Source organism: Caenorhabditis remanei, chromosome V (assembly GCF_010183535.1).
Source record: "Caenorhabditis remanei strain PX506 chromosome V, whole genome shotgun sequence".
Classification (NCBI taxonomy): Eukaryota; Metazoa; Nematoda; class Chromadorea; order Rhabditida; family Rhabditidae; genus Caenorhabditis; species Caenorhabditis remanei.
Genome location: NC_071332.1, coordinates 14,943,981 through 14,963,498, shown reverse-complemented (window position 1 = coordinate 14,963,498; position 19,518 = coordinate 14,943,981). Strand labels below are relative to the sequence as shown.

At 37.9% G+C, this 19,518-nt stretch overlaps 8 protein-coding genes across 8 annotated transcripts; 7 read left to right on the top strand and 1 right to left on the bottom strand.

Moving 5' to 3' along the window:
* Positions 1-796: 796 nt before the first annotated feature.
* On the bottom strand, positions 797-1,640 carry GCK72_020182 (uncharacterized protein; the record flags this gene model as incomplete). Its single annotated transcript, XM_003116201.2, has 3 exons — positions 797-1,194; positions 1,242-1,503; positions 1,548-1,640. The coding sequence occupies 3 exons, from the start codon at positions 1,638-1,640 to the stop codon at positions 797-799; spliced, it is 753 nt and encodes a 250-aa protein (XP_003116249.2).
* Positions 1,641-2,009: 369 nt separating this feature from the next.
* On the top strand, positions 2,010-3,143 carry GCK72_020181 (uncharacterized protein; the record flags this gene model as incomplete). The annotated part of the gene is made up of 3 exons (XM_003116322.2): positions 2,010-2,102; positions 2,321-2,582; positions 2,743-3,143. The coding sequence occupies 3 exons, from the start codon at positions 2,010-2,012 to the stop codon at positions 3,141-3,143; spliced, it is 756 nt and encodes a 251-aa protein (XP_003116370.1).
* A 376-nt stretch (positions 3,144-3,519) lies between these two features.
* GCK72_020180 (uncharacterized protein) lies at positions 3,520-4,369 on the top strand (the record flags this gene model as incomplete). The annotated part of the gene is made up of 3 exons (XM_003116186.2): positions 3,520-3,609; positions 3,667-3,922; positions 3,969-4,369. The coding sequence occupies 3 exons, from the start codon at positions 3,520-3,522 to the stop codon at positions 4,367-4,369; spliced, it is 747 nt and encodes a 248-aa protein (XP_003116234.2).
* A 573-nt stretch (positions 4,370-4,942) lies between these two features.
* Positions 4,943-6,293, top strand: GCK72_020179 (uncharacterized protein; the record flags this gene model as incomplete). The annotated part of the gene is made up of 8 exons (XM_053733430.1): positions 4,943-5,000; positions 5,049-5,274; positions 5,326-5,435; positions 5,478-5,679; positions 5,726-5,838; positions 5,887-6,029; positions 6,082-6,143; positions 6,188-6,293. 8 exons carry the CDS (start codon positions 4,943-4,945, stop codon positions 6,291-6,293), a joined length of 1,020 nt encoding a protein of 339 aa, XP_053582343.1.
* A 4,759-nt stretch (positions 6,294-11,052) lies between these two features.
* On the top strand, positions 11,053-12,401 carry GCK72_020178 (uncharacterized protein; the record flags this gene model as incomplete). Its single annotated transcript, XM_003116397.2, has 8 exons — positions 11,053-11,104; positions 11,151-11,376; positions 11,425-11,534; positions 11,580-11,781; positions 11,829-11,944; positions 11,992-12,134; positions 12,180-12,241; positions 12,293-12,401. 8 exons carry the CDS (start codon positions 11,053-11,055, stop codon positions 12,399-12,401), a joined length of 1,020 nt encoding a protein of 339 aa, XP_003116445.2.
* Positions 12,402-13,674: 1,273 nt separating this feature from the next.
* On the top strand, positions 13,675-15,525 carry GCK72_020177 (uncharacterized protein; the record flags this gene model as incomplete). The annotated part of the gene is made up of 7 exons (XM_003116606.2): positions 13,675-13,757; positions 13,806-13,963; positions 14,212-14,318; positions 14,366-14,470; positions 14,521-14,822; positions 14,871-15,141; positions 15,427-15,525. 7 exons carry the CDS (start codon positions 13,675-13,677, stop codon positions 15,523-15,525), a joined length of 1,125 nt encoding a protein of 374 aa, XP_003116654.2.
* Positions 15,526-15,773: 248 nt separating this feature from the next.
* On the top strand, positions 15,774-17,429 carry GCK72_020176 (uncharacterized protein; the record flags this gene model as incomplete). The annotated part of the gene is made up of 8 exons (XM_053733429.1): positions 15,774-15,855; positions 16,075-16,166; positions 16,216-16,370; positions 16,430-16,478; positions 16,630-16,752; positions 16,805-17,008; positions 17,058-17,151; positions 17,200-17,429. The coding sequence occupies 8 exons, from the start codon at positions 15,774-15,776 to the stop codon at positions 17,427-17,429; spliced, it is 1,029 nt and encodes a 342-aa protein (XP_053582342.1).
* Positions 17,430-17,694: 265 nt separating this feature from the next.
* On the top strand, positions 17,695-19,381 carry GCK72_020175 (uncharacterized protein; the record flags this gene model as incomplete). Its single annotated transcript, XM_003116054.2, has 11 exons — positions 17,695-17,785; positions 17,836-17,931; positions 17,981-18,072; positions 18,141-18,295; positions 18,342-18,390; positions 18,437-18,502; positions 18,554-18,676; positions 18,721-18,927; positions 18,970-19,063; positions 19,109-19,241; positions 19,285-19,381. 11 exons carry the CDS (start codon positions 17,695-17,697, stop codon positions 19,379-19,381), a joined length of 1,203 nt encoding a protein of 400 aa, XP_003116102.2.
* Between the last annotated feature and the right edge of the window lie 137 nt (positions 19,382-19,518).

The window sequence follows — 19,518 nt, the reverse complement described above, 5'->3', positions numbered from 1 at the left end:
CCTGTCGGTCGTCTGATCATAAATTCTTTATCTTGGAGAGTTTCATCTAAAACTAAATTGTTATAACAAGACAAAGTCTTTCTTTATAAATACCACTCGTTTCCTTATGAAAATTTCAGAATTTTGATATAAATCCGACTAGAATCAAAAATCTTTTCAAAATAGGAATTTGATTAGAGACAGAAAAAAACTGTCGTTTTCACGAGTGGACAGTCTGTGCACTAACTTGAAACATTTTTTGTTGGCCACTGTAAAGGCCATTATAATGCAAAAAAGTTTGGGTCGATAAACAATCACAGTACTTAGAAACTGGAAGGCAAAGTTCAACCGCAAAAAAAGAAAGAAACTTATGACTCAACCTAATACATAAGTAACTTGCTTAATGGAATCGTAACGTCTAGGCTCAAAATTGTTCATTGTTTTGCATTTCCTTATCCCAACATTCGGTTTTTTCAATGATCACAAACACTTTTATCTCTACATCTTCCTTCTGAAACTATCTACGTAGCAAAATGAAGAAGCTTTCTGAAAAATGTTTAATCCCTCCATAAATTAAAACTGCAACTCTTCACCAACTTCCGGTTTTTGAACTAATCAATACCCATGTCGTTTTTCCTGATGTGGTCAGTTTTGAATCCCTTTGTTTGCCAAGCTGGTAACTGATGCTGACCATCGTTTTTCCAAAAAAGCACACACGTTTAGAATTAGGCGTTCAATTAATGTTTATTTAGTGAAACGGATTGGTCAGGTCCTTTCGTTGTCACAGTTAGAGAAATAAGTTAATGATAAATATGAATTAGCAAATCTTGCAAGTTGAAGCACAGTATGCCTTGCGTTGAGCACTGGTGTAGAAGGTGTTGGTACAGTAACCATTGGCGGCCCAGTTAGCACAGTGAGAAGAACTATCAGCATTGTAAGATGTGCAGGTGGAGGAAGATGAGGCAGTGGAGCTTGACGAAGCGGTAGTAGATGATGGGCATCTTCCGCATGTTCTTTGACAGTAGGTGTTGACAAAGTCTTGCATTCCGACGGTGGTGCAGATGGAGATATCGGTGGCACAATCGACAACGGCGTCAACGCATCCACCTTCGTTACAGAATCCACATGCGGAAGGGCAATCAGTGGCGATGATTGATCTCCAGATGATAGAGTTGCATTGAGCGGTGGTGATGGTGTTACAGTCAAGACGTGGGTCTAAAAATATATTGTGATTAAGAAGAAATGCGTACGTCTACACTCACAAGCAACATTCGGACAGCTATAGGCATCAGTCTGACAGCACAATCCACAAGTTTTTGGACAAGTTTCCAAGGCAGCGGTTTTCATGTCTTGTACAATTGATGCTGGTGTGGCAGAAGCCGTTGTATAGCAAGCAAGTGGTCTTTCAGCATCAGTTCCAGCAGATGGATACCCGGCAGTGGTATCAGGGTCAGCATAGAGAACTTCACACGCAGCGTCGGAGATTGTGTTGGAGCAGGCAACGGCAGCTGGGGTGTAGACGAACTGTAACGTACGGGATTGTGCTGGAACTGAAATTTTGAGTATACCGATGTTCCGTTGTAAGTGGTGCAATTCAAGTCTCCAGTGATTGCTGCGTTGGCGGTGAATGGAACCAAAAGGAAAGAGAAAATGAAGAGCATGTTTTATTATAAAACAGGATATAACAAGGTTAGTTGATGTCTTTCCTATTTTTCCGGTATCCTTATATAGTACATGACTCCTTTCCTGAAGACAAATGTCCTTTGAGGATTAAAAAATTTGCTCAGCCCTTCTTTTCATGCTAACTCATATCATAGTTCAGCATCAAAAAGAGTGACCGTTGACTGCGTTTCTCAAATAGATATACTCATAAGGCAAAATTATTTGAACAGAAAATACAACTCTTTGTTGCATGTTCTGGTACAAAAATTGAGATGAGACAATATCTGTTTTGATGGTCAGGGACATAATAAGGGCAGTGACGGTATATAAAGTGGACAAGTTTTGCGGAGAAGAATCATCATCCAATTATGCTCTTTATCTTCTCATTCCTTCTTGTTCCATTCACTGCTAACGCCGCTATCAGTGGTGATTTAAATTGCACCACCTATAATGGAACTTCGGTTGGTAATTTAAAGTGGGAAAAGTATCATAATAAGCATTTTGAAACTGTTACTCAATAAAGATAATGAATAGTTTAGAGAAAACGTTCTGTTTTTATTTAAAGGTTTTTCGTAATGTCTCCAGGAAACTTTACAAAACTTGTTTGAATTTAAGAATTAAATTTTTTACAAGTCTCATATGCCATTTGATTTGAAAACCAACTTCTGCCTATTTCCAGTTCGTCTACACCCCAGCTGCTGTCGCCTGCTCCAACACAATCTCCGACGCTGCTTGTGAAGTTCTCTATGTTGCTCCTGATACCACTGCGGGATATCCATCTGCTGGAACTGATGCTGAAAGACCATTGGCTTGTTATACAACGGCTTCTGCAACCCCAGCTGCAGTCGTTCAAGATATGAAGACTGCTGCGTTGGATACTTGCGCTAAGACTTGTGGATTGTGCTGTCAGACTGATGCCTATAACTGTCCGAATGTTGCTTGTGAGTTTTTTTGACTTGGGGTTCTAAACTTTATAATTAAAAAATTAAGTTAACTAACTTTTAAACTAAATTTGCTCGATCACTATAAGAACTTTATACAATCTAGTTTCTTGAATTGAGATCATAAAATACAACACCTAAACAAGAAGTTATTTTTCAGACCCACGCCTTGACTGCGCCACCATCACAACCGCCCAATGCAATTCCGTAATCTGGAGATCAATCATTGCCACCGATTGCCCATCAGCTTGTGGATTCTGTAACGAAGGAGGATGCGTTGATTCTGTTGTTGATTGTGCCACTGATATCTCCATCTGCACCACCGTCGGAATGCAAGACTTTGTCAACACCTACTGTCAAAGAACATGCGGAAGATGCCCATCATCAACTACCGCTTCGTCAAGCACCACTGCATCTTCCTCATCCTCCACCTGCACATCTTACAATGCTGATAGCTCTTCTCACTGTGCTAACTGGGCCACTAATGGATTCTGCACCAACACCTTCTACACCAGTGCTCAACGCAAGGCGTACTGTGCTTCAACTTGCAAGATTTGCTAATTTCTCTTGAAATTCTTGTGAAACCCTTGTGTCCCCCCACCCCTCCTAATTTATATTTTCCCCAATGACTCTTTCCAAACAAACTCAACTTACCTTAAAGGAACTGACCACTCCTTCGAATTGATTTCTGATTCAGTAATAAAGATCACAGTGACTAACCACATCTCTCAAAAAATGTAATTCTGATTTTGTAAAGTCAATCTTCTAGCAACATAGACCATCCATTACATGTTTGCACAAAAAGGAGAATTTGAAAAAAAGAATGGAAACAATGAAAACGTTTGAGAAGGGCAGGTGATCAAATAGTCGAGTAAATGGTATAAAAGAGAAATCGGTTTACGGTTCAATCATCCAAGAAATCCCATTTCTTCTAGCAATGTATTTCCTTCTCAGTCTCTTCTTCGTCCCATTCACCAGCGCCGTCATCGGTGGTGACTTGAACTGCACCTCTTACAACGGAACTGCGGTAGGTTTTCAGCAACTCTTTTTTGTTTAGAAATTCACACTATTTCACCCATTTCAGTTCGTCTACACTCCAGCTGCCGTTGCCTGCTCCAACGCCATCTCCGACTCCTCTTGCGCCGTCCTTTACGCTGCTCCAGATACTTTGTACCCAGCTGCTGGAAACGATGCCGAGAGAGCTTATGCCTGCTACACCACTGCCACCGCCACGCCAGCCGCAGTTGTTGCTGATATGAAATCTGCCGCGCTCGCTAACTGCGCCAAGACCTGCGGATTCTGCTGCCAGACTGATGCCTACAACTGCCCGAATGTTCAATGTAAGATTCCATTTCACTTTCAAACTCTTATTTTTATACATTTCAGTCCCACGTCTCAATTGCGCAACCATCACCAAATCCCAATGTGACTCTGTCACCTGGAGAACCATCATTGCCGCTGATTGCCCATCCGCCTGTGGATTCTGTGCCCAAGGAGGATGCGTCGACGCCGTCACCAACTGCGCCAATGACGTATCCATCTGTAGAACCGTTGGAATGGAATCATTCGTCAGCCAGTACTGCCAAAGAACTTGCGGATTGTGCCCATCGACCACTGCTGCTTCTGGAACTGTCACTTCAACTGCTTCATCCGGAACTTGCACTTCTTACACTGCTGACTCCACTACTTCATGCTCCGCCTGGGCTGCCAACGGATTCTGCACAAACACCTTCTACACTCTCGCTCAACGCAGATCCAGATGTGCTACTACCTGCAGACTCTGCTAATTTATTCATTTCATTTTCTCTATTCTTATGACTAATTCTTTCAAGACAGACATCGGGTGACTAATGGAACTGACCATTCCAAATGTACAATAAAGGTGATTAATTTTATTTTGTTCTGAATAACAGAAATCGAAGCACTCACTTCAAAGTTTAATTCATTATGGAAATGGAATCGAGTACAGCATGCTGAAAAATGACGGCATTACGAATTAAGGTATTAGAGCCACACCTTAACCACGCCTCGACTGGAAATGATGATTATTCGATACTCAAAGTAATGATGTCGATTGTTTTAGATCAAGTTCAAAAATTCAAATTACAAAAAGATATGGAAACTACAGAGCACAGTTATAGACAAACAAGTTGAAAAATGATTTCGATGGCACTGATAGCAACTGAACGTTAAACTCTCTTCCTTAATGCAGACCGTTATCACTTTCAACTGGCTGACAAAGAAGGAAATGGACGTGCCGATGAAAAAATCAACCGCCTTTCTCTTTTCAGACTTTGCGAATTATCATCCTCTTCATGCTATAAAACAGAGCGTATAACTGTTAAATTGTGCACTCTAAAATGCTCAAGCTCTTGACTCTACTAGTTATTGTGTCTGCAGTTTCTGCAGCAGGAAATAGTATGGATTCTTTTAATTTTGAGTTTTTCAAAAATTGAAATTTTTCAGCCTGCAAAACTGGAAATATTGTGAATAGACTCGTCAACTCTAAGCCATATTACTGGCCTTCCACGTGGAATGAGACTCAATCCACTCCTCATCTGGCGAAAGAGCAGTCTTGCAGTTGGATTGTGACTATTCCAAATGGATACTACGCAAAGTTGAGTATCAGTGGAAAGACAACTGACAAGGATTCTCGATTCCAAACTATCGACGCGGTTGGAAACTTTATACAGTGAGTTATTTTGAAATAATTGGTCACAAAAGTTTAGAACACATTTTTCAGAACAACTCACGAAGGAATGGAGCCATATTACTTCCCACCGACCAAGTTCACTCTTGCCGTTTCCAACGAAGCTGTCGCTTCATTTGCATTCAAAATTGAATGGTTCCCACGTAAGCCGCTTTATAAAAAAACATTCAAACTATTCCTTTCAGTTCCTCGAACCACTCGTATCAATTTTATCGGTGAGGAGGCCGATCTCATCAATGCCACCAACCATTTATTCTGCGAGTCGTATGGAGGAAACGGTGGAATCACGTTGCTACCACTCCCTATAAACCGAACACACTATTATTCTCTAAGAAGTACTCTTGTTTTCCAAGGACATGATACTGATAATGGAATTTACATTTCAAAGTAAGTAAAACACTTTTAGAATAAGTCTAATAACCTTAAATTGTAGTCTGTTCCTGTTGTATCAAACCAAGAAGTTATACATTAATGAGTACGATATTGTCGTCGCTAACCTTGAAGCCAGTAACAAACAAGATCTACTTCTGATTCAGGAGGCTCAAAGTAAGACACAACACGATACGTTGATTTTCTAACGAATTCGATTTTTAGATATCAAAAATGTTACTTATGTGGAGTTGATCCCAGAACCACATTCCAATGTGACGGTTACTGTAAACAGTCACAAAACGCAGGAAGCCTTGCTCATCGCATATCAAGTGAATCAGACTCTTGTTGATGTTCAGATGGATGCTGTGAGTTTTAGATTATTTAATTTTCCCTAATTTCACAAATTTATTTTTTCAGTCTGCCACCGTCACCCTCTACTATGGTTCCCCAGGTGGATTCTCCTTTGACAAAACTTATAAGTAAGAAATTTTCATTCTCGCGTGTAGTAATATCCTATTTTCAGCAAAACCGCACTTCTCAGCGCCCTTCCACTTCAATTCAACGTGTTCGGTGGTGTCACTGAACTTTTTGTGACGGCAAAAGCAACTTTCACTTTTGAATATCTGTAAAAAAAGGCTTTTATTTCCGATAAACTTTTTGTTTGTCCAAAAAACGTGAACATCTAATGAAGTTGTTATAAAAAGGCAAAATCGAATTACATATGATTCAAAAGCGGAATAAACATACGTTTTTAGCAAGGAAAACTTTCAAATAAACGAAGCTGTTTTATGAAAATGAATATACTGGTCATTGAATATTACATTATAGCTTGGAAATAACCGTTGAGTCGTGGACGTGGATGAAATAAGACTTCTTTTTTTCCAATGAATCGATATTTTTCTGTTCATGGCAAGGAATGGATTTATTTTTGACGAATCAAAAACCGACGTCATCACTATTCGGTTCTCAGATTGACTTTATTATTCACTAGAGTTTATCTAGTTGTGTCACCAATGCACCCATACTCAACTCTTCTCATTTTTATTCTATCACTTCTACCTCTGTTATCTAGTTGTCGGACGAAGAGTAATGCATACGTGCCGTATCAACTGAAAACCCAACCTCCTCCCTCTCTTTTTTGCTTTAACCTTGCACCAACTTTTGATAACCAAACTTGTGGTGAGTTGGTTGGAAAGGAAGTTTGATTTTTTTTTAAACTATAGACTTCAAAAAAAATTTCAGAGGTTATCGCTCTCAGGCAAAAAATTCTAGTGGAAACATCAACCCGCAAATCGTTCGGAATTTCCAGTGGTTTATCCTACGACTTCTGAACCGCCAACAGGTTTTGGGACTACCGTGGTTCCAGGGACCACAGAGAAAAACATTTCGGGGGTTAAGGGTTCATCTGTTTGTTTTGTAATCTTGATGCCAGCAGGATAAACCGCCAAAGGCGGGGCAGACAGGCTGGTATTGTGATAAAAATAAAAACAGGTGAAATCTTGAAACATCAGGGAAATTGAAATTAAAAGTTTATTCAAATGTTTATTTATAAATATTTATAGAAACTAATTTGTTAACTGTCGATTAGTTGATTGTGGATCGTAGATAACATACGGTTGAACTTGGGCGGAACGGGTACATGATGAAGCACAGCAGCACATAGATTTCCATATTTTTACCGATTTGAATGAATCAACAAATGTTTTCAAATTGCGTTTGTTACATCCTAAATAAGTCAGCTGGATGACCAACGGAACATAGAGAACTTCAAATAATGAGAAGCACAAGAAAGTCTGTAATTGACAAAAATAAAGGTATTATCCAATTTTTAGTTCGTACATCAAATCGATCTATTTCTACCGCAGAAACGTAAAGCAATGGTGGTATTAACGATACCTGAAAAAGCATGTTTTTAAAGACACCCTAGTCGATGTCAGTGGTTTCCCCCTTTAAGTATCAAAAGTCAGCTCTCACTGAGAAGGTAAGCCTGGTAACATTTACCACTTTTATAACTGCTAATGAAACAGTTTGCCAAAAGATAAATCGATGAGGTTTGTTCAATTGAGATGACATGAGATGAGTCAGTTTTCGAACGCTGACGTATATTGGAATATATAGAATAGAAGAGAATATCAAAAGAATAGCCAAGATTACGTGTATGTTCTGAAACGCGTTGTTTACTATCTACTATCAAACTTTTTGCACAGCTAATGCTGCGTCCAAAGTAACTTTTCCGCGGAAAATCAGCGAGGAAAAGGTGTCCAAAGTAGCAATTTCTTTTCCGCGTTCTCTTCTGCGCCTTTAATGTAATCGCGGTGAGACCTGCGCATTTTTTGGAGAGAATTCAAAAAAAAACTTTTAATTTCGAAAATTTAACTTTCCCTCCAAAAAAATGTGCAGGTCTCGCCGCGATTACCTCAAAGAGGCAGAGGAGAACGCGGAAAAGAAATGGCTACTTTGGACACCTTTTCCTCGCTGATTTTCCGCGGAAAAGTTACTTTGGTTGCAGCATAATTTCTAATAGATAATATGGCTGACTCACATATAATGGATTATTAACGGCATCACGAAATGCTACTCCAGATAATATCAAGAAGTAAAAGCGTGCTAAATAGGAAAGTTCTTCAAAGACAACCAAACAGTAAGCCAAATAAATTAGTAGTCGTAAACCATTTTTCTTGAGCGACCAATGGTTTTCAGATGTCGGATTAAAATATAAAACAAATCTTTGGATGGCGAGTATTGATAGTAAGAGAACACAAACTTTTGTAAACATATAACGTATATAACAAGACACAAAAAGAGGACCGACCAATATTAACCTGATTGAAAAAGGTATTTCATCTCTTTTTAGACCAAAAAGGACCAATAAAACAGGAGCAATTAACAAACAAAGGAGTAATATGTTGTGAAATATCATGGAATGATAGAAGTGATTGAGGATCGGGTAGATTGGGATCTGAAAAGAGAGAACTATGACATCACTGATTAAAACTTCCCGAATAAGAACCGCCTAAATAAGACCCACCTCCTAATCTCAACTGCTTGAATCAAAAGTGGTTCAAAGCAGAATTCTACCCTAAGGAATATTCTGTTCGAATCAAAACTAAATCTCCGGAACTCCGCCTGAATAATATCCGTCTTAATCTAAACTGCCTGCATGGTATGAATCAAAGCTGATTAAGCGATTAGGAATCATCATTTCAAAGTCAATCAACCCTGATTTGGAAGGTCCGATTCGTAACTGTTCTATTTCGTAGTTTGAGTACTGATGCTTCTTAGAACCTACACTCACTTCTCTCTCCTTCTTGTTGTTCATACGATGAACATAAATATAGAATAGGAAAAGTATAAATTGCACAGAAAAATATACTTCCATAATCGTACGAAATATGAATTTGTTATTAGGTTGAGTCATAAGTTTCTTTCTTTTTTTGGAGTTTTACTTTGACTCACGGTTTCTAGGTACTGTGATTGTTTATCGACCCAAACTTTTTTGCATTATAATGAACTTTTCAGTGGCTAACAAACAATGTTTTAAGTTAGTGCACAGACAGTCCAGTCGTGAAAACGACAGTTTTTTCTGTCTCCAATCAAATTTCTATTTTGAAAAGGTTTTTCATTCTAGTCGGATTTATTTCAAAATTCTGAGATTTTCATGAGGAAACAAGTGGTATTTATGAAGAAAGACTTTGTCTTGTTATAACAATTTAGGTTTGGATGAAACTCTCCAAGACAAAGAAGTTATGATCAGACGACCGACAGGTATGAGAAAACAATGTTCTCCTGGGTATAAGTCGATTACTAAAATATTGGAGAGAGCATTTATATCAAACTATTTGCAAAAGTTAGACAGTAGCATAAGCAAGTCATGCAACAAAAAACTATATACCAAAGTCATTCGAATAAGTGATAAAACTTGGTTGACGTGATTGTTAAGATTTTCACACTTTTGAGAATATTAGTGAAGTAGACCTGAGTGAAGTCTAGGTCTTTTTTCAACGCACCCAAACAAGTCTGAATTATTTTGTTATTAGTAATCAACAGTAAATACATTGTTCTAGAATTGTGCAAAATATCTAGTACATTGATTCAAAAATACGAGCAGTAGGCTTCATCAAACTCAAAAATCACGTGAATTTGATGATGTTGACTTCGGGCTTCTTGCGAAAAAAGACAAATGGTGTGAATATCCGAAACAAAGTAAATTTAGAAACATCAATGTCTACTCTATTTAATAATAAGCATTTTCACTGATTTCCTTATCTAGCGTTAAAGAAAAATCGAAAATACTCGCACACCCCTAAAGTGCTTATGCTCACCGTTCTTCAAAGACCCGCATTAAACCATCGTTGTTTAGTTCAAATATCTTTATTGTTTTTTTATACATAACTGTTCTTGCTTGTTTTAATTCTCAATAGCTCACACATTCTCGTCAACATTTTCTAGGAAAAAAATGGAGTCGAAGAATCGTACCAAAAAAGGGTTCCTCAAGTGTTTTGACTTGCCTACGGCTGAGATTAAGCAGATGGCGGACGTCAAGTCACAGGTAGAATCACAATGAGTTATAAGTATTAACCAATTATATTTCTCATTATATGAGTTATTAGCCTTCGAGAAATTGCGTGTCAAAAATCATCTGAAAAAAGAAAGAAACTTATGACTCAGCCTAATAGTATAACTCAAAAACGTTTCTAGTTCAACAGTAGTCAATTTATTTGGTACAGAACTTGTCGTCTGGAGGGCTTCAACAGTCTGATAAGTATCCGTATCGTGATAACTTTCAAGAAAATTCATATTTTAAGAACCAAATCTGTGATGTGTTTAAGGGAGAAATCGATACTGAAACAACGGGGGAGTAACAAAAAAGTGTGCCGGATGAAAGAATAACATTTATTTACAAGTGTAGATCCAGGTGAAAATAATTCAGGAGGTTGCCATTTGAATTGAAAATAAATGTATCATTGATTTCAATTGAGAACAACAAAAATATAGTTGACGTCACTTTTAAAAAGAGTTCGATCGGAAGATATTGTATTTCTGCACTTCAATCCCAAAAATGATACACTGTTGACAAATTCCTGTCAACGTTATAAAGTCAGAGAGGCTTAACGAGTTTTACGATTCAAACAAAAAATAATAATAAAGTTTCTACCAGCAGAATTTCAGGCACTAAATTCAAATGCACCGATTGAACTTGAACTGTTATCTTTAACTCTACACCCACACATTTTATAGTTTTTATCAATTACAATCGGCTTACAAAGAGCAATGTGCCGTTTAAATCTTCTTTTTGATTAACAAAGTTCTTGAAATATCATATTTCTCGTGCCACAATTACACATATAAACGAATTCTAAAAGTGTGTCAATCTATCTTCAGTCTAAAATGTTCTTTTTGCTTCTTGCTATCGTGTCTACAGTTTCTGCAGCAGGAAATAGTACGTTTCTCTTTTATTTTTTAGAAAAAGTTCTACATTTTTCCAGCCTGCAAAACTGGAAACGTAGTGAATAGACTAGTAAACTCCCAACCGTATTACTGGCCAACCACGTGGAATGAAAATCAGACAACACCGAGTCTGGCAAAGGATCAAACATTTAGTTGGATTGTAACTGTTCCAAAAGGCTACTATGCAAAATTGAGTATCAGTGGAAAGACAACTGACAAAGACTCCCGATTCCAGATTATTGATTCTGCTGGAAATTTGATACAGTAAGATTTGAAATCTATTTGAATTAAAACAGCCAAATTTCACTTCAGAACAACCACCGAAGGAATGCAACCGTATTATTTCCCACCAGCAAAATTCACACTCGCTGTTTCCAACAAAGCAGTTGCCACGTTTGCATTCAAGATTCAATGGTTGTTACGTAAGCTATCCAGAATAATCTCTTCACAAACTCTTATGGTTACAGTCCCAACCGAAATCACCAGTTACAATAGCGTTGGACCTCAAGTGACTCTTATCAATGCCACCAATTCTCTGTACTATCGTACGTACTATGCACCGCAAGGGGTCTCGTTACTTGCATTCCCAGTGAGCACAACGAGTTATTATTCTCTCAGGAGCACACTAGTTTTTGAAGGGTCAAGCCTTGATGGCACATATATTTCAAAGTAAGCTTTACTATAGCTTGCACCGAAAAAAACTCTGAAAATTCCAGTCTGTACTCACTATACCAAACCAATAACCAATGGATTTCCAAAGATGACACAATTGTTCTTGTCAACCTTGAAGCCAGTAAAAATGCTGATCTTCTTTTGATTCAAGAAGCTTTACGTGAGAAGATCAAATGAGTTTTTTGGATTAAAATTGAACTCCTTTAGGTATCAAAGACATAACCTTCACAGAACTGATTCCCACAGTAAATTCTAAAGTTTCGGTCACAGTAAACAGTACAAAGAAGAAGACAGCTCTTGTCGCTGCATATCAAGTGAAACAGACACTCACTGATGTTCAGATGGACACTGTAAATTATCAAAGAGTTATTCATTTCCATGAAATTTATTTTTAGGCGGATTATGTTACTATTTACTACGGTTCCCTCGACCCTTACAACTTCTATAAGAATTTTACGTAGGTTTCTTGAATAGAATCATTTTCTTATCGTGTTTCAATGACTTTCAGCAAAACTCAATTCCAAGAAGTTCTTCCGATGAACTTTGACAACTCTGGCGGGAATGTGTATGAATTTTACGTCTACAATGGAAAGGCAACGTTCACATTCCAGTTTTAATATTAAATGAACTTTTTTGATGTTATTGAATAATTTAGTTTTTAGAAGAAGAATGTCTTATCCCATCTTTGCCAAATCTCGTTCTAATATGGGCTATAACTGTAATCAGACTCCTCCACACCCCGTTGATGCTAAAACTTGATTCAACAAAAACCCGAAAATGATAGGATCTGGGATATTACTTTTATCAACTGTAAAAGATTTTTCGATTTTTCGAATTCCATAATAATTATCACCAAATTCATCTTCCTCATTTGTCTAATCACTACAACCAACTCCCACAACATCCTTGTGTACCGACTTGCAACGTGCTGGCCCGGGCCGGTCAGCCCTGGCCACAGTACAAAAATTTGAAATTTTGATTTTTTTTTTGAATTTTTTTTTTCGATTTTTTTACAAAAAAGTAGATTTTTCGACTATGTTTTCACATACCGATGAAACACAAACTTACATAGAATTTTTGACTATTTTTGATGAATATTTGAAAAAATTTCGAAAAACCTTGTGAAAAAACTGTGCACATTTTTTGGCTCCGGGCCGAAATTTTGCAAGTCTGCTTGTGTACTCCCCAACTTTTACTGGAAGTCATATTAGCAAAGTATGGACTGTTCCCTCAAATTAATGCGTACGGAAAAGAGATGTTTATTTAATTATCGGTATTTCTAATCTTCCAATAGTTTTAATCTTAGTCATACCGGTGTACTTTATATCTACGCTTTTCGGTCAAGCAATTGAAAAGAACTGGATACAATGTTTTTTTTAATCTATTAGATCAAAATGAACATTTTCTTTAGTTTCAAAAATTGCATCATAGTGCAAACATCACTTACTTGAAGTGAATGTTCCTTGCATCACTATTTGTTACCTCCCCTCGTACCTCCAAGTGTCTATCAACAAAACACACTAGTCTGCCCCCCACTCACTTCGACTCAAAAGATCAGCTGGCAAACGAGAGATGCGTACGTGATTAGTACAACCTCTCACTTCCCTTTTCCTCCACTTCCATGTCTCTCTCATCGAACGAATTGTCATCTTTTTTGGGTTGTCTCGGGGAAACACCTCGCAACGCCATGAAAACTTTGCATGATTCCTGCAGTCCTGTATTGTTTCACCATTTCATTTCCCATTTGTCACGTAGACTTCCTCCAGGTCAATGGTCTGTTATCTTATCTTTTTGTGTTATTTCTGCTACCGTATTCTGTGATCGTCTTGTATAAATAGTGAGATCAAATATTGCTACGTATCATTTTTCCAGTTTCTCTCTCTCTCCAAAATGATAGTCTCCCGTGAACGAAAATTCTGCAGTGTATGCCATCAACTTGGTGATGGGTATCATTTTGGTGCAATCGCTTGCAAGTAAGCCCATTCTGTTTTCATATTAATTTTTTAATACTTTGATTTCAGAGCCTGTGCAGCATTCTTCCGTAGAACCACTTCTATGAACCTAGCCTCTAAGTTTTTGTGCAGAAAAAATAATGATTGCATCATCAAGATGAGTAGCAGAGATAGCTGTAAATCATGTAGATATGCAAAGTGTCTTCACGTCGGGATGAATCCGGAAGGTGTGTTTTTGATGGATTCTAGAATTTTAGAACATAACCTGTAAGTGACTAAAGTCAACACATGTTTTCCACATGGTAGACACGTTTTCGTGAGAAATAGACTGTAAGGGAAAATGATGACAATTCCGATTGTTGATCGGGATGCAGATAAAAATCGGAAGATAGATTTGTGATCGAGATAGTCTCAAGGCTACTGATAGGTTATCTATTTGAACCTTAAGGGACACTTGAAAATTCTCATTTTCCAGTTGTGCAAACAATCCAAAACTCTGCGAAATCCTCTCCGTCTCCTGGAATCGAGAGTCTTCCATCATGCTCGTCATCGCCTGCGTCATGCAACAGTCCCATTCTCAGTGTGAGGAGTATCAATATTACCTCTTGAAAGTAGTCTTTAAATTTCAGCTCGACCTAGGTGACTATCATGAGATGACTCCAATTCTATGTGGAGTTATGGAAAGTTATCAGAAGTTGTACAAGCAGAGGTACAGCCTTCATGCGCCTAAAATGGTTAGTAAGAAGACCATTCTGCAAAAAGTTTTAAGTTTCAAGTTTTTCAGAAACCAAGAGCCACGACATACGGAGAGTTTTGTACCATTTATGTGAATGATGTGTACCTACAGTACGAATTTTTGGAGAACAGCTTTTCACAGTTCAAAGAAATGGGATCATTCGAGAAGAAACATGTCTTCAAGTACTTTTTCGTATCTTTTCTCATCTTGGAAATGGGATACCGTAGTTATTTAGAAGGTACCGAAGTGTTTGTTCTGGCGAATGGAGATTTCATAGACACAATGAATTTGGATCAGTTCTACTATGATCCTGAGCACAATGAGAGGTGCAAGTCTACGGATGCAATGAAGTGAGTCTCCTAGGTTACAGTAACCCCCATATACATTTCTTGTTTCAGAATGTACCGCCCATACTTTGACCAAATGAAACGAAACGTGTTCCATCCTTTGTGTCACCAAAAAATCTCTCTAATTGAGTTCCTTGCATTGGTAACATTGTGCACTTGGAATGATTCTCTCGATGGACAACCAGATTGCTATTATCCAGTATGCAGACCAGTCAGGCAGAAAGTGATAGCTGAGCTGATGTCATTCTATGAGAAGGATTCTCCAGATGTCGACCCAGCATTCAGGTTGAGCGGGTTGCTCATGCTACTGCCGGCTTTGGAGGTAAGGACTACGGTAGTTGTCTTTTTTGGCCATCAAAGGTCAGAGTATCGGGTTACGACGGGGCTAGAGTATACTTAAAAGTAAAGCGAATTTGAAGTAAATATTCCAACTTTTCAAGAGACACGTCATTTGCTGAGTCTGAGTCAGTAGGGCGGTACGGGATGGCACAAAACTTTAGGAAATCAAAAAATATCGAAAAAAAGTTTAATTCTAGCAACCATTTTGGGTACAGTTCCCACAAAGTTTTCTGAATTATTTACTACTTGTTTCATATCTAATTTTCAGCGTTCCGTTGAACTGTTCCTCCAATCAATGGAGGTCAAACGTCTCTTCCGTTGTTTCCCATTCCACGACAAGATCTATCAAATTGTCAATGGACAGTAACCCTTATCGACATTCCATGTACATAATTTACTTTTTGACCTTTCCTGCTGCTAACGTGTAAAACTTCACTTCTGATGAACCCCCTTATTCGAGTCTTTTTTTTTGGGTGCAAAGAATATTATTTTACATCGTTTCCCCCTCTCTTCTACCCACTACTTCCGAAAGTTTGGAGCTTGGCGTGGTGTTTCGTGTGTAAATATAAATATACATAACTACTTCTTTTTCATATTTTGTATTCAATAAAGATCATGTCGAAATTCTATCTTCTTGCTCTGATTTGGAATTTGATGAGCAGCTTGGTGACGTCACAAGAGATGACTAAAGCGGAGAGTAAGTTTCAACATTGTGTCGTGAAATGTTTGATTGGAAAAATAATTTGAAATAATTATATTCCACCAAAAATTGTTTTCAGTGGCCACTTACAACAAGTTCTTGTCTGACCAAAAGCGGCTTTGGGATGACTTATTCAAAAATTATGATGCGACTGTCAGTGCAATCTACACACTACGTAATTCGTTCTATTAAAACCTTATTCATAAAAACTTTCAGACAAATCCCAGTGGATCAATCAAAACACAACAATCCATCCCCCAATCACTGAGTTGACTCTCACGATGGGTATGCTGAAATTGGTTGATGTGGTGAGTATTGATTGATGATTCACTGATTTACAGCATATTCTGACTTTAGGTCGAAGTAGAGGAGAAGATAGTGTTTCTGTTCGACTACATTGCTCAGTGGACAGATCACAGGCTGAAATGGAATCCATTGGAATATGGGGGCATCAGTCATATGTATGTGCCGCAGAAGCAGATATGGCTGCCGGAAATTACAATTGCGGATGCGTAAGTTCTTTATTCTATCATTCTATCTGGCGCGCTTTCAACGCTTCCTTCCGTTTCAGTCATGAAGTGAAATTTTTCGAGTCTGATGATGCGCCGAGGACAGCATGGGTAAGTTTGTACTTTGATAATAACAAGAATTACCAGAAATTTAGGTTCATTACAACGGAAGTGTTGGTTTCTACACAGCCACCGTCTCATCAGTAATATGTCAACTTGATGTAAGCAGGAGATATAAAACTAAAAACCTATTTTATTCTAGGTTTTCAAATTCCCACTGGATGAACACGAATGTGGAGTCAGTGTTCTATTTCATACGTACTTTCCCAATGAGTATGTCATCAAGAGTGGTATGGAACAGATCGGGAAACCTATGTCAGAACTGGTATAATTATTTTTCAAATGAAATGAGCGCAACAAAAAAGTTAAATTTCCAGGGAAATGGCGAGTGGAAGGTAACGTACGTCGGTGTCTCAGAACTGAAATCAAATGATCCGAACTTGGGATCAGTGCAAAGATTTGTGGCAAGGTTCCAGAGAAATCCTGGATTTTATGTGGCTTTGGTTATGATACCTGCGTTTTTCATTAACTTGTTGTCAATCATTGCACTGTTTTTGAATATTGAGGATATTGGGGAAAAGGTACTAAAGATGTTGGGTTAGACTGAAAGTCTAATTTTCAATTTTACAGATTACAGTAGGCCTAACCAATATTATGGCGATGACTTTCATTTTGGTAATCTTAGCCGCTGAAATGCCGAAAACTGCAAAATTACCATTGCTAGGTACGTATTCAATCTTCTGGAAACTAAAAAACAATTTTGAAATTCCAGCTATCTACGTGATCGTAGGCTTAGTCATTGTGATGACTTCAATTGTTGTAGCCCTTATTCTACCAGGAATTCGAAAATATCAAGAGAAGAAAAGGAAAAGTGAAGGAGAGGGGAAGACCGGCAAAGAGACAAGAATCCAAAAACTTTACAATTGGCTGAGAATAGAATACGTTTTGATGTTCATCTTTCAAGTAGCGAATCTTGTCAATTTTATAATTCTTTTCCTTTGAAGTAAAATGATAATCTACCGCCCACCTCAATAAAGTCTTCTGCCATTTCTATTTGAACCTGATGTGTATTAGCTTTCTGACCTTCAAACGTGTAAAACTTAAACTTTTTGGTCCGATGAGTGCACATATAAAAGTTTAGCGTACGTTTTGGGAGTACGCGCATATTGGTTTACACCGGCGCACCCGTCTCATCCACTCACTTCCTTTCTTTGTACTGGAAACGGATTACTATTTTATTTTCATATTTTCTACCTAATACTGGAGGATGAATATGTTGAAATATTATTGGCTTCTGGTGCTTACATGTTGTTTGATGTGCACATTGGTAAAGTCACAGGAGATGACTAAAGCGGAGAGTGAGTTCGACTAGAATTCTGAAAACCATGTACTAGGTCAACAATTTTAGTGGCGACCTATGACAAGTTCCTAGCGGATCAGAAACGTCTATGGGATGATCTGTTCAAAGGATATGATCCAACTATCAGTGCAATCTACACATTGCGTAACGCGACAATTTGAAATTCTGAGAAAATATGACGACTAGTTTTCAGACAAGTCCCAATGGATCAATCAAAACAAAACTATCCATCCTCCAATAACCGAGTTAAAGTTGACAATGGCTATGCTGAAATTAGTCGATGTCGTAAGGTTCTAACTTTTTCAATCCCCATGTCATGATAATATGTCATGATATATAGATATTATCTTCAGGTTGAAGTGGAAGAGAAAATCACATTTCTCTTCGATTACATTGCAGAGTACACGGATTACAGACTGAAATGGAATCCATTAGAATACGGAGGGATCAGTCATATTTATGTACCACAGAGAGCTATTTGGTTGCCCGAGATTACGATTGCTGATGCGTGAGTTCTACTCTACGTCTAGCGCTTTTCATCGATCTTGTTTCAGTCATGAAGTCAAATTCTTCGAGTCAGACGATGCACCGAGGACCGCATGGGTAAACCCGATACTCTCAAAGTCAAAACCTTCCAAACAATTTTCAGATCAATTACAACGGAACTGCAGGTTTCTATACATCTACCGTATCATCTGTCATTTGTCAACTTGATGTATGTAGTTTGTTTCCTAGGGACTATGTACAGTAATTCATGAACTTTAAGGTTTTCAAATTTCCAATGGACCAACACGAGTGTGGAGTTAGTGTGTTATTTCACACCTATTTTGCAGATGAATATGAGATAAAAGGGGTTATGGAACCGCTAGCGAAGCCATTGTCACAGCTGGTATTTATGATTTTTTGAGAGCAATTGAAATAATGATTTTCCAGGGAAATGGTGAATGGAAAGTGACTTATATTGGTGTAGCTGAAGAAGATATCTCGGATAGTGAAAACATTGGATCAACTCAAAAATTTATTGCAAGATTCCAGAGGAATCCAGGATTCTATGTGGCCTTGGTGATGATACCCGCGTTTTTCATAAACTTTTTATCAATCATTGCACTGTTCATCAATATCGAAAATGTTGGAGAGAAGGTACTGGATTAATGGATTTTCTTATTTAAAACATTGTTTTAGCTTACTGTGGGTCTTACTAATATTATGGCAATGACCTTCATTCTAGTCATCCTTGCAGCAGATCTCCCAAAAACTGCAAGAATCCCACTTCTAGGTAAGATTATTCTGGAAATTTCAAAATGTTTTGGAAGAGTTTCAGCGATTTATGTAATCGTCGGATTGATAATTGTTATGGCTTCTATTGCAGTTGTCTTAATTCTACCATTTGTTAGGAAGTATCAGAAGAAGAATAAGAATATTCAAGAAGAACAGAAATTGGATAAGAACTCTTGGTAAGTTGGACAAACAGACACACCGATAGATGTTTTCCTTTAGGCTTGGAAAGTTTTGGAAGTGGATTCGGATTGAGTATCTATTGATGTTCATCTTCCAAGTGGCTAATTTCGTTAATTTTATCATTCTTTTTATGTAGATCATCCAAGGTATTTGAGTTTTGATCAAGCGCTTCCTTCTCATTTTTGTGCCCGTATAAAATTCTCCTGTCAAACCACAACTTTTTGTTCCGATGTACATCAAAAAACGTCAGCGTGTTCTGAGTGCTTGAAGAAT